Source organism: Calidris pugnax, unplaced genomic scaffold (genome assembly GCF_001431845.1).
Source record: "Calidris pugnax isolate Ruff unplaced genomic scaffold, ASM143184v1 scaffold24, whole genome shotgun sequence".
Taxonomy (NCBI): Eukaryota; Metazoa; Chordata; class Aves; order Charadriiformes; family Scolopacidae; genus Calidris; species Calidris pugnax.
The window spans coordinates 10628303-10641809 of record NW_015090922.1 but is presented as its reverse complement, the minus strand read 5'-3'; the positions used below and the strand labels follow the sequence as shown (position 1 = coordinate 10641809).

The 13507-nt window shown below is 38.5% G+C and overlaps 1 protein-coding gene across 4 annotated transcripts in view; it reads left to right on the top strand.

The window, feature by feature from the left end:
• Positions 1-13507, top strand: part of THADA (thyroid adenoma associated) — a 160424-nt gene that overhangs the window by 91067 nt on the left and 55850 nt on the right. For all 4 annotated transcript variants that reach the window (XR_001413030.1, XR_001413031.1, XM_014951060.1 and 1 more), the window contains exon 29: positions 6067-6182. Coding sequence is in view for 2 of the 4 variants with exons in the window: in XM_014951060.1 (XP_014806546.1) it covers positions 6067-6182 (116 nt within the window). In the remaining 2 variants the exon portion in view is untranslated. The remainder of the gene's footprint in view (positions 1-6066; positions 6183-13507) is intronic.

The window sequence follows — 13507 nt, the reverse complement described above, 5'->3', positions numbered from 1 at the left end:
TGAGGATTTTAGTCCCATTTTAATTATCATACTGGCACTTTTCATGTTTAAGAAAAAAGGGATTTTTAGGGCTTGTTTTTCCCTACAGATAATTGTTGTAACTTTGAACTTTTTATCATCCTAATAAAAATGCCTTCACCTGTCACAGCAGCTTGCCAGTTTTTATCTTACATGGTCATAGAAAAAAACCATTAAAAACTGAGCCTCACTTTCAGAATACAGAGATAACTTGGCAGTTGTATTTCTCATATAAGAAGAATAAAACTTTATCTGCCTTTAAATGAGAGAAGAAAAGAAAAATAACGTTTGAGGTTTTCTCATTAGCCTGTTAATACTCAAGCAAAAGCTTTTGATGGAACAATTCTGAAAAACCACATTTAGCTTAGTGCAGTAGTCTCCTTACTCCTGCCATTTTGCAAGCACCCTTCTTTGGCTTTCAACCTCCATAGCTTGGCAAGTGGCACATTTTTCCAAGCTTAGTATTTACACAGTGTTCTCTTTCAGTTGGTGAAACCTCTGTGTTCTTTCTGTTTCCTTTAGGGAGTTAGATGATCTATGCTGAGAATCGACAGTTAGGGTGATGTGAGTTTGTTTTTTATTTTTTTTCAAGAAGCACTGAAATGAACACTGGGAGCATTGTTTTAGTCTTGCACTTAGGAATGTGAATATTTGTACTGTATACCTAATTTCATCCAAACGTAGCTGAGAGCCTGCATGCAAAAGTTTTTATTGCTTCAGGTCAGTTTAAGGGGAGAAAAGTTTAACTTTGCTACTTCACTGAGAAGTGTGCAATTATATAAACTTCAATGTGTGTTTGGAAAATCTTTAAAGGCGGCACTTTGAGCAGCAACATATTGAAGGCGGTGTTCTCTTTTCAATTTGAGCGTGTGCTCATGCACACCAAGTGTCTGCCTAATCATTATTTCGTCTGAAGTTAACAGTTTATTGTAAATTTCAGAAACCTTTCTTCTTCCTATAGAAGTAATGCTAATGCTACAAAAATGTCTATTTGTTAGGCAGAAAGTGTGCCACAATAGATCAATTTTGTGGCTATTAACAGGTGTTATATTTGCAGTGTCTCTGTACATATGCAGGAGAACTCTTGGCATCAAAAAAAATTCAAAGGCACTTGCTAGATGCTGTGGTTTGTACAAGTTTTCATCCACTGTTGCATTGCTTCATTATTCTAATAGCCTATTTCACAGCTTGAATACAGCACTTTGAGCTGATATGAGAGCCTCTGAAGATAATGATCAGCATCATATCAAAGTTGATGTGGGGGAGCAAAATATCTCTTCTTGCTTCTCATGTTTTATATTTTTGACTTAGCTGATGTCTAATCATTTAAGTATTTCTTTATTTCAAAAAAGTAATGTGCATTTTTTTCCACTTGATCATCCAAAATGAAGACTTGGAAAAATAGCAGATATTATGTGTTTAGGTCTGCTTGGGTACAAAGAAAACACTCAACTTTCTCATGTCATGACAGAGAGACAGAAAGCTCTCAGTGCTGCATCTGAAAGCGTGCTGTTTGGTGGGGGATGGATGTGAGCAGGCTAGAAGAATGTGTGTGCTGATTGACCAGCAGGGAACCAATCCAGCTGTTTCCTTTTTTTGCCTCTTCCCTTCCCCACTGTCCTCTGCTTTTTGTCCTTTTTCACTGCCACTCCACCTCCCACCCCTGCCCCCACCTCTTATAGAGCTGAAGAACGAGAAGGAAGCACTGACAATGCCAAGAAAGGAGGGAAGGTATGGGAGATTGGGAATGACTGGAGAGCAGAACAGCTTCCCTTCACTGGCACGCTGGGTCCTTGGATTTTGCTAATTAGGGTATAGTGTCATGCCGGAGCTAGCTTTGTGCTTTTGGTTGTGGCTTGGTTTTTGGTTTTGGGGTTATTTCCCCTGTGAAATTCAGCATTAAAAAGTCCTCCCATGTTGGAGGTTTTACCTGCAGCGGGTTAGGAGATACTGGCTGATGGTAGAACCCCATGGACCAAAGGGTGTCAGAATGGTCAATCGGTAGACGCTGTCCCCCATTACATATCCAAGTATCTGGACTTCACATGGCTTGATCTGTTTTAACAAATGTTGCCCACATTGACAAACAGTCTGTACAGTCCTGCCTGACTCCTGAACAGCCTGCTCAGGGAAAGAAAAGATTTGTGAGCATACTGCAACTTGCCTGCTTTACTGCAGGGTTTTGCAGAACTACGGAAAATACCTTGAGTGTTATATCTTCAGGCCTGGTGAAAGGACTCCCAGCACCTCAAAGGTGGTTTCTCAGGCAGCCTTCTTGGTGTTTAATTCATGTCAAATTTAAAGATATTCACTGTCATCCTGTAAGTTTCGTTAATCTTCTACAGACAGTGCAAATCTTTTGTGAAACTGCCTTTTAAAACGAAAAAATGATTAATATATAGCCTTAGTATAATAATAAAACAGTCCCACATACAAAAGGAACACCATGACCTCATTGCATTTATATGTAAGTGAGAAATTTAGTAGAGGATTTTAAATCGAGTAGTATTTTGGACTTGAGGAGAGCCGTATGCTGGAAAGCCTGTCTCTATTATCTGTATTAAACAGTCTCATAAAACTTGCTACCTCCCCATGCAGACGTTTCCTGCCTTGTAGTCTTAGATCATGGGAGCTGCAGCAATATTACTATAAGCCAAACAATGACCTGTCACGCATGATGGAAGTACCGTGGTTAGCTTTTACAGATTGTTTGGTTGCCTCCAGTTTTAGCTTACATAAAATAAGGCTTTGAATAAAACATGCAGACATTAATTACAATTTCAAATTTAGTTTAGGCGTTCTAAAACCTTATGCTGAAAAAAAGTGTTCCTTTGTGGGGAAAGCTTTCTAGGTCTCTAAAATTTGGTGAAGGGGTCCTGAATAAACAAGAGAGGGCTTGCACTGAAATAATGAGAAAATCCATATTTTGCATATGTCAAAAGTAGGACCAGGGTAAACTGTAGTAGTTGAACATTCTTTGATGAATGCCATCATTCTTCAAGAGTGAATCAAACTCTTACTTGAGTTGCACTGTCTAATTCTATTGCTTAACTATGGTTTGTGCCCGCTGATTTTTATCTTCAGAATGATATTGAAAGGATATGGTTCATATAGAGACTGAATTGCAGAGGGGTTTTTATTGCCCGTTCAGTACTGAATTTCCTACCTGCACTAATTTAAATCCACAAATTTGACCTACTTAATATGCACAATTCTCCGTCTCTCAAGACCTTTTGCTTGAACTATCAAACTACTTAGGTTTCCTTTGTATTTAGGAGGGATGCACTTTGGGAGTTGTTTTCAAAGCTGGAGAGATTAACTTAATTTAAGCTTCTAGGAAAAAATATGATAGCCCCTTCATAATTGTGAAACAGATTTTATATTATTGCTTAGAGGTAAATCCCTTCTCATTCCTGGAAATGAACACAAGCACAGAAGACTAAAACCAGAAAGGTTAAGGCACCAAATGACTTTCAATTAGCAGAGGATATAAAAGGCAGTAAGAAGAGCTTCTGCATATACATTATTTTCCTTTTTCATCCCTTTTCTTCTATAGTGTCCATTACTTAACAGACAAGCCACAACAGATACAGAGAAATAAGTAGTAGTGGCAAGTACATTGGTTTTCATGAAAAAGGTTAATTTTGAATCAATACTTAAACCATTTTAATAAGCAGTCAGTTGCACCGGCAAGAACAGGCTAAAGAAGAGGATTGAAGGTAGAGATTTCTGGTGACAGTCTGGAATGTTTGCAGTCTCACAAAGTGCTTTGTAGAAAAAGATAAAAATTCAAAATTATCTTGCAAAAAACATCTGAGAAAGAAGGTCTGCTGTCAATAAATGATGTTCAGTGGAGAGGACTTTAAAAGATTAAAAGAAAAAAGACAAGATGACAGCTATCTTTCCAGGATGTCTCTTGCCTACAGAGCACCTGCTACACAGAGAGATGAGAGTTTATTTGATTGTTCCTGTCAAAGGGGCCCCAGTGGGATCTCAGTGTTTAATAAGTACCTCACTAGGAAAAAATCTGGACTGACTGAATGGCTTCCAGAGAACACTTGTTTACCATGAGGGCAAGGGTGGGAGTGGAGAGGAACACCTTACCTCAAGAGCTTGGATTTCGAGGGTGAAACTCTAGAAGAGGTTGCATACAAATATTTTGGAATCTGCTTTCTTGGCTGTTTTCAGGATTAAGATGGTCAGGCATTTGTTTCATTGGAGAATGTTTAAACCCTGCCTCAGTGTTTGTATGGATTAGATAGTCTCTTGACATCTCTTCTGTTCTGTTTCCGTGCTTATTTGAAACCACTGCAGCTGTTTTTCCACTTGAATAATTTCACAAAAAATAACCCAGATGAAATTGTGTCAAGTTAATGCTATGCGGCAGCGTTTATGTTTCCAAAACAAGCAAACAAACAAAAAAATTAACCCCGGGAGCAAGTGACAGCTGGAATGCGGGAAACCAAGATCTGAGATGCAAAAATCTGGATATAAAGGTTTTTCTTTTCCCAAAGTGAAATGAAGGCCCCAGCTTGATCCGTTAGTCATAAAATTGTCACTTTGCAAGTATGAAGTGCTAATGCTCTCACGCGTTAAGAGTGTTTCCATATTAAATGCTCATGTAGGTATTTTCAGAAATGGTCTGATGATACTTCTAAAGCTTCTTAAATCCTGCACATCGTCAGTTTCAATAAATAATGGGGGATGTCCTTTTTCAATTTTCATAGAAATCCTGTCATGTCTATCAATGTAACTTACCTGTGTGGGCAAATTTCAAACTTGGAGGCTTTAAGGCAAGTTAAAGAAAGAGGGAGAGTCAGCCTCCTGTTCTCCTATTCTATCTTCCAAAACTCCTTAACCTGAGCAGGATCTTTCCCATTAGGGTTCAGTTCTGCACTGAATCTTCGTGTTTTTCCCTTTAGAAATTAACTCACCTGGGTGTTGCCTCTTCATTTGCATAATGGGAAAGGTAAAAACTAAGTGGGATGATACAGGCATTGTCACTTATGTCAGAAGTGTGTGTTATGTACCCTCTCCAACATGGGGAGAGGATGGGTACTACAGGGGCTGGGCTTGGAGAGTCCCTCTCCACTGTGCAGTTGGTATCAGCTTTCATCTATTACCCAATATTTCCTTTTCATGCTTATGATCTAGATGACTATATATCTTTTTGTAATTCCATTTTTTTTCTCAATGCTCTTCTATAAATTCAATACTACTTGAAAAGCCTGTTTTTAAATAGCGAAGAAAGGTCTCTAAGAACAGAAATTATTTCTGTTATTAACTGTCTGACCAGAAAGCTACAGGCAGTGCTTTCTATTTTGGTATCCTGAATTCTTTCTTTCATGGTAGCTAGGAAGTGTCTACTAGGCTTTTAAGTGCAGCTCTGGAGGAGATGGTGCAGTCAGTGCACAGCCGGTGCAGGAGCTCGGTCTTCTCTGTCCTTGGAAAGGAAAGGTGTGAGCATCTTCTTTCTCTGTGAAACCCAACTGCTCACTGTGTTTGGCCAGAGCCCTGAATGAAAGATCTCAGGAGCAGGAATAAAGATGCTTTTATGTCAGCACTTCAGAGTGGTTGTAGATGACCACTTTCTTTTAAAAGCTTTTTGCTCGGTGTGTGGATTTCAAAGACCCTTCCCTGTCTCCTTGGTTGTAGTTGTATGGTGCAACCAGCCTCGCTCCATCCATTGGGGCAAGCTGCCAGTGTGCTTCATGGACACTTTGAGCTGGCACTGCTGAGCCAGGCTGAAAGATGAGGGATGCTTATGTTGGGAAGGGCCAGTAGGAGTGGTGTTCATCAGGCTGTCCTCTGCGCACTTCATGGAGGTTAACATCTTCCAGCACTTCCTACGGTTTGTTGTTCAATTTCTGTGAAGAGTGAATTTTAAATAATAAGCACTTTAAGGATTTCATCTGTTGTTATGCCAAATAAATACATGTTTTTCCTTTTGCAGGTGGTTGTTTTCATGTTACAGATATTTGGAAGAAAAGCACTGGCTACAGACTCTAGTTTCAATTCTTTTATTGAATTTTTTTTTTCTTTATTTAGGTTTTTCACTTGCTGCAGTCGTACTTAGAATCCAAACAGCTCGTTAGTTCGGACTTCGAGCAGGGACTAGGTGACATCATCACCTGTGTAGGAACCAAACTGTGGTTGGCTAAAAGGTAAGATAAAACACAAGATATCTATGTGTCTACACATAGGTTACTAACATAGGGAAGTCTTGTCTGATGGTTTTTTTTAAAATTGTTTTTTATTTTGGCAAGGTGGACAGATTTATTTCTCTAGACACATGTAAACTTTAGATGCCATATTGGTTTGCTCTGTTTTTTTATGTTTTTCTTTCAAAAAGCGAGAATGAAAAAAATACAAGGTTACTTTACTTTTGTGTATTACTGGTTTTCAGTCTTGTCTTAATTGAGTCTCAGGGAAGTTTTGTAGTCCAGTCAATAAAAAAAGTGTGAATGGAAATACCTACAGAAGCAGCACTTCTGAGGATGAATGTTGCTTCTGGGCTAAGAAAAAAATGCCACATACACAAGGTTTTTATGTTACTATTTTCTCTGACTTTGACCTTTACAAAAAAGTAGTAGAAAAATGTCATGGCAATTGTTGAAATTACCAGAAGTTTTTAGCTGCCCACAAGCAACCAAAGATAGTTTTGGAAACATTTTCCTTAGGTTTCTGTAAAAGGGTCTTCAGATGACCTACATACTGCAATCAAGAAACTCCTTTTTTTCTTTTCTCTCACTCTTTTTTTTTTTTTTTTTTTTTTTTTTTTTTTAATCTACTTGGTCTCATTGATTGCTTTTGAAAATTCCCCCCAGAATGAGTTGTGAACAGAGAGCACAAGACCTTGCCTAGATAAGTGGGTAAAATACTTGAGTACAGTTTGCACAATGAATGGAGGTCACCAATGCAGTGTAGTGTGGATCTCTGATCAAACAGATCTTGCTTTGTGGTCATCAAATGCAAAATCAAAAATGATTTGGAGAAGGGGGGTGACTAGTGGGTTGAGGATGTCTTCTGCCAGTGTTAACTGAGTTGTGGGTAATCAAGATAGAGTTGATCTTTGAGAATTACACAAGTGTCTCCTCAGAGAGTGAGAGTGATGATATAGCAGGTAAAACTTGGTGTAAATAATTGTGAAATTATGCACATGAATAAAGCACTCTGGACTGTACTTGGGGAAAGAGTGGTTGACCAAGCAGATTTTGTGTTGGAAAAAATCACCCTGATTCTTGGTAGAGCTCAAGAGATGAGGGGGCAAATACCATAAAAAGAATGCAGAAAAAAAAGCCCCCAAAACACCATTATGTTTGTGTATTAATTTGTGTTGTATATTTAAATGTTGTGTGAATCCCACAGACAATACAGTAGAAATGAGGAACAGTAAAAAGACTGACAGCAAGTATAGAATAGTTTCTCGATAGGGAATGACTAAATGGACTGAGATTTTTTTTTTTAGCCTGGAAAAGGGAAAACTGAGGGATGACACAGAAGAAAAATTAATGGTATGAGTCACATGGAAAGGGGACAGGTAATTAGCATCCCTTCTGATGCAAGATGGCAGATTTAAAAGGAACAAAATAATGAAGGTTTTAATGTGATTTTAGTTTAGTTGTAGAACTTCATGTACAAGGTACTCTTGTTTTTAAACCTATCTGAATTTTTAACAAATGATTGAACAGAGTCATGGAAGAAGAGCCCAGTAAGGTTACTAAGTGTGTAGATACCACAGCTGGCTCAAGAAATTCTTCAGCAACCTTGAAGGTTGAGAGACAGGTTTTGGCAAGTGTCACTGGTCGTGTGCTTTCCTTTTCTGGGCATCTGGTCTCTGCTCCAGTCGGAGACATCATGGTGGATTTGGTGGACTTTTGACTTGACTCGGAATAAGTGTTTTTAAGTCTTTGAATGAGAGTGGTAATTTACTTAAATAAATTAAATCCATTGATACTGTTACAAAGAAAATACCCAAATGCCAGAGACCAAAATCAACAGAAAGGTAATAGTGCTAAATAATTCAAGCCTCTTTCTCCTGCAGCAAATATGTAAGAGCCAGGCTTTCTTCATTACAGATTTTAAAATAAATAATGAGTTTTCAAAGTACTTTTTCAGAACTGGTCTTCTTAATACATCAGTAATATGAGAGATGACTTCTTGTTTTCTTTTTTTTTTTTATTACTCTCCAGAAAGGAAATGCTTTTCAGGCTGTCTCTAGAAATCCTGGTACATGGTATAGGTATTTGCCTGAAGAGATGTATTTTCTCTTTCACTTACCTGCAAAAAGACACAGCTGTATGTGCTAATATTAACACTCTTGTCAGTGCACATTTTATTGTAGCCTCCTTTTCATATTCATGCATTCTCAATTATGTAGTTAATGCCATACATAAAGTTTTTTTAAATGTCTATTTTCTCAGATAGTAAAATTTTATATTACTAGCATTCAGATTTCCAAAACTAAGTTAAGGCATTGGTTTTTTTACAGACAAACTCTTTTTGCAGATTTCTATTATACTTTATCATTCTCTCTGAGCCTGTGCAGCCATATGTCCTTTGACATGCTTTGAGCTAACGTGTGTTTTCTTTTTCTTACCTTTTTTTTTAAAAAAAAAAAAAAATCTTGAAAAAGCAGGTAAAATATTCATGAAATGTTTGGTAACTGAATACATTTTAAGCTTAAGACTAAATTATAAAGCTGAAAAAATTTGCTTTCCTCTTAACTTTCTCCTTGAGATAAATGTGTTGAGTGTGATGCGATTTAAAAACAAAACAAACAAAAAAACCCCCAACAATCAACCCAAACAAACAAAGATATGGAAATAGATGGTATTTTCTGATAGTTTTAGTCTCCCAGGTTCAGTGTGCAGCTTTACCATTTATTTTTGGCTGTGTGGAGCCCAGCAGCTGTTCCATGATGAACAGTGAGTTTGGGAGGGGGGTTGTTGTTGTTTTTTTTCTTCTTTTAAAGGAGTTTTGGGAAGTTGCTTGGCAACTGAGTTGTGAAAGTCAGTAAATCTGTCTGTGCAGTCTTCCAGATTTTGGGAGAGCACATCAGGAAACCAGTGCTTCATTCGTGCCCTGCTGTTAGCCTTGTTGGTACGTGTCTGCTGATGGTCACTGTCAGAGAGGACCCTCGGTCCACGTAGTCATTCTTACCTTCTTTCTGTTCAGGCAAAGAGAGCGAGTACCCCAGAGAAAAACTAAAGGAATCTCCATCTATTTCTTCTGCCTTTTTCATAAGGAGATAGTTTAGCATGCCATTGATACCGTAGTGTAGTGATTGTTTGAAAAGAGGGCATTAGAAGCCCTCGCTATTAATCTTAAAATGGCTAAAAAAAGATAACAGGGAAATGATTTGTGAATTTGGGTAATGGGGAATTATTTCCGAACATCGGTCTTCATTCACATTGCTGTGCTAGTTCTGTAAAGGTCTTGCTTGTGTTCTTTGAACTACATACTTCCTTTGTACTATAGAACAAACTTCTCAGAGAAAGTTGAATTACAAAATTTTGGATTACATAAGTAGCTCTTAAAAATGAGGCTCAATTGTCATGTATGTGTATCTGGAGGAAAGATTGTCTTTCTTCAGCTGTTTGCTCAACTGGGTAGGGGGAGCTGTTTGTTTGGGTTTGGGTGTGGCGTTATTTTTGGGGGGGGGTGGTCGTGGTGGTGTTTGTTTGTTTTCACGTTTTCAGGGCCAGAATGTAATTTCCTCTCATCAGAATGTATTAGTGTAGAATGACTCAAGAAACTGTTGCACATTTGCTGTAATACACTAATCACTTCTCTCTCCTCCACTCCCCCGATTTTGCTTTAGAGAATAAAATAATGGCTCACATTCCCCAAACTGAATTTCATAAAACATGCACTTTTCCAACTGGTATTTTCTGTCTGTTATGAAGGCAGGCTTCTCATATTAGTAGGACATGGTTGCTTTTGCTCCTTTTTAGCATATATTACAATATCAGAAGAAAAAAAATTCCTCCTCCACCTTTCTTGGTTTGCTTTTTGTGGGGGTTCTTTATTTATTTATTTTATTTATATTTTCATATTAACCTTTTTGGATTATTCAAAAGTAGTATTTCCATTTTTGATGTTTTGGTGAATGAGATCTGCCTTCCATCCATTTCTGAAGGTGATGTTTGAAACTTTTCACTTTACTTGCAGTTTTATACTCTATTTGGTGTGGTTTATTTTGTTTTAGAATACGCCTGTTTGTTAGTTGGAAGTAGTTTGGTAATGTTGCTGCTTCCACCCAACCCCAAACCAGTGTTAATTTCTTGCATTTTTTGCAAGTGTAGAAGATGCAGAGAGAAAAGAAATTAAGAAATACATAAAATCTGCTTTGTTGGAGGACTGAGGTGGTGGAATGAAGTGATGGAAATTTGTCTGGTGAAAGCTTTAAAAAAAAAAGTCAATATATCAAGCTAAGCCTTTGAAAGAATTCAAAGCTCTTTCATATGAATTAAAAAAAAATATAATTAATTTTTAGCTCAGCTGTATACCAAGGAGTTACAAGACTAAATCTAGATGCCTTCTGCTTCATAAATACACAAAGCAAAAAGAGCAGCCTCTGGAGCTGGTAATTTGTTGTACAGAAGTCCCGGAAATATCTGTCTTGTTTCATTTGTAGCCTTTGGCAAGGCTAAGTATTGGTATTGGAAAATTTGTGAAATCATGTCATTGCACAGCTTTGCTGTAGGATGCTGTCTTCCAGTGCTTTTAGTTTGATTTTTTATTTTTTTTCCGCCTTCCTTCTTACTGGAGACCACAGGAGGGGGAAAAGACTTTGAGGTTCTGCCAGAAGTCAAATAACATGTTCTGCTAACCTCTAGCCATGTGCCACTTCTTAGCTGAGAGCTTGTCCGCGCTGGGAAAGTTTACTTCTAAGGCGGCTGCTTTCTTGAAACTAACTTGTGTGGAACAGCCTTGTGTAAAACCAACTGGCTTTGTGTTTTGTAAAGAGTCACTCCTTGGTCTGGTATGGATGGGCTACACACGGTGTGTGCACTCAGCTTTATCACCCAAATATCCGTGCTCTGGGGTGCTGCTGCTTAGCTCCCTGCTTTGTGGATGGGACTGTTAAACATGCAAGTGAGTCTTGATATAAGGGCACAAGATTCAAGTTCACACAACAGATAGGTGCACAAGTTAGTCCAGGCTTCGGCTCAAAACCAGATTACTGTCCACCGAGATACGTGCTGCTCGGTTTTCTCCAGGCTGACTCTAGAATGATGCAGCTGTGACTTCTTTGAATGAGGGACATCACACAGGCATTTTGTAACAGTTGATGGCCATGGCACTCCATCAAGTAGTGTCTCCTTTTGTCCCTCCCTGCTTTTGGCAGTGCTATGTGGGTGACAACAGGCTGACAACCAGTCTTAGGTCCTTCCTAGAAGGAACTTCATGCAAGGTCCATTTTGGCCATCTGTGTGGAAAAGCACAAAATGTGGCCTTGCTGTGGTTTTAGGACATTGTGGCTCAAAGAGTGTAACCAAAATATGCCCTTATTCTTCTCATTGCCCCTTAGGAGACACAGCAGTAATTTCGAGTGAGCAGACTGTTAAAGACAAAACAGTGTGGTGTGCTCTTTACAGTGGTTATCTGGAAGTTTCCAGAGTCACATGCATGTCTATCTAGATACAGGTACAAGATGCACATGAACTCTCTGCAGCTTTGCAAGCCGTCTATGGGGGATTTTTGGAAGTGGGGGCATGGTTTGGAAGATGCAAGGAGCTTTTTGTACTTCCAAAACAGCAAGAAGGCAACAACTAAGGAGAATGTGAGATCATCCTCCTGACAGAGTGGTCCTTCTCTTCAGCTAGTTCCCTTGCCTGTTTATCTTCCACCGCATCGAGATGAACCTTCTTGTCCTTCCAATGCCATATCTGCCTTTAGCATCTTCCTGTTTTCTAACTTTTTCAATTTCTGCTTTAAAACCTACGGTTTGAGAAGTGCAGTTAATTGCCTTTGTTCGTTAGTGGTCTGTTTGTGTTATACCTCCGTGTTCAAAAACTGAAAACAGTTTTAAAACCTGAGTCTGGCTCTGTGGAAGTCTATTTACTAGGTTCTAGATAAAAAAGTTAGCTTTCTGTCAGCTGGGCAGGAGCAATAATTCATGTGTGTGCTCTTACACACACAAAACATCAAGGGAAACTTTTTTTTGTCCTGTTCCAGCTGAAAGCAAAGCATGCCAGTATGAACAGTTACTGCACATCAGGTGCACAGTGGTAATTTATTAATCTGCACTTACTGACCCAGGAACCCAATTTAGCCTGGTTCATCTTTGCTTTTGCGAGCAGAGTCATAACAGTTACATCATTGTTCATAAATGTATTTCTGAGGCATTAATTTAAATCTTACGTGCTTTTAGCAGGCTAATTCCGGTTTCTCTGTTGCTCTCAGTCCACTCTTTCACCAGTTTTGATAAGAGTATCCTTAATGCAGCTACAAATTGTTTACTTAGGCAGCTGGTGATTGCTTGGTTTGGAACACTTGCTTTGGGTATCAGTAGAGATATCTACACATCAGACTGAAGTTTAAGATGTGCTTTGCATAAGATAAAACATTATTTGGTTCACAGTTATGCTCATAACTTAAATATGAACATTCAGGAAATACTAAGAACTGAATAAGGTTGTTTAAGATGTGTTCCCTCCATGAGTGCAACATTGAGAGTACATACAAACCACGTAGAGTTACTGGCTTTGGACATAAATCCTCACTCATATCTGAAAATGCTTTCCAATAAATAAACAGAAGACTTTTAGTAGCTTACCTCATTATAGGTGAAACCCCTGATGTTAATTGTGTAAAATCCATTAAATTTGCACATGGGATTAGCTTGACCTCAAAGTTTTTTAGGATGCTGCTAAGGGATCACAGGCGGTTCTCATTAAGAGCACAAAAAAGAGAACAGATAGGATTATTTTATGAATCCGGTATGCTAAAAACAACACCGACAAAAGACAACCTTTCAGTATCATTCACCAAGGACAGCCAGAGCACAAATTAATTTTTCTTAATAGTTGAAACTCAAGATGTTCTTGGTGGTATCACAATGAAAAAATAATTGGTGTAGCTTCTTTTTGAAGCATTAAATTTTCTGCCTTTACCAGGGAAACAAACAGCAACATAATAGTCTGGTTTTGGTGGTAGAAGAGCTTAAATCACCAGACGGCAACTCTCCCTATGGAGAAAATGCTTACTATAATGCAGGGTGAGCTGGTCTTATAGACTGGGCAAGTCAAGGGGACTGTGCACATGGTAATTACTCCAAGAAGATCTGAACAGCATCGAATCGGCAAGCAGATCCGCTGTTACTGGATGTTTGTATTTCTGTGCGGGTGTTCCTGCACTTCCAGGAACTCAGCAAGGATTACTTGGTAGTGTAGGCTTCATTATTATTTTTTAAAATGCTTTCCGTTCAATGTAGGTCTGTTGGCCATGATGTTCACTGATGTGCTGGTTTTGTATTACATGG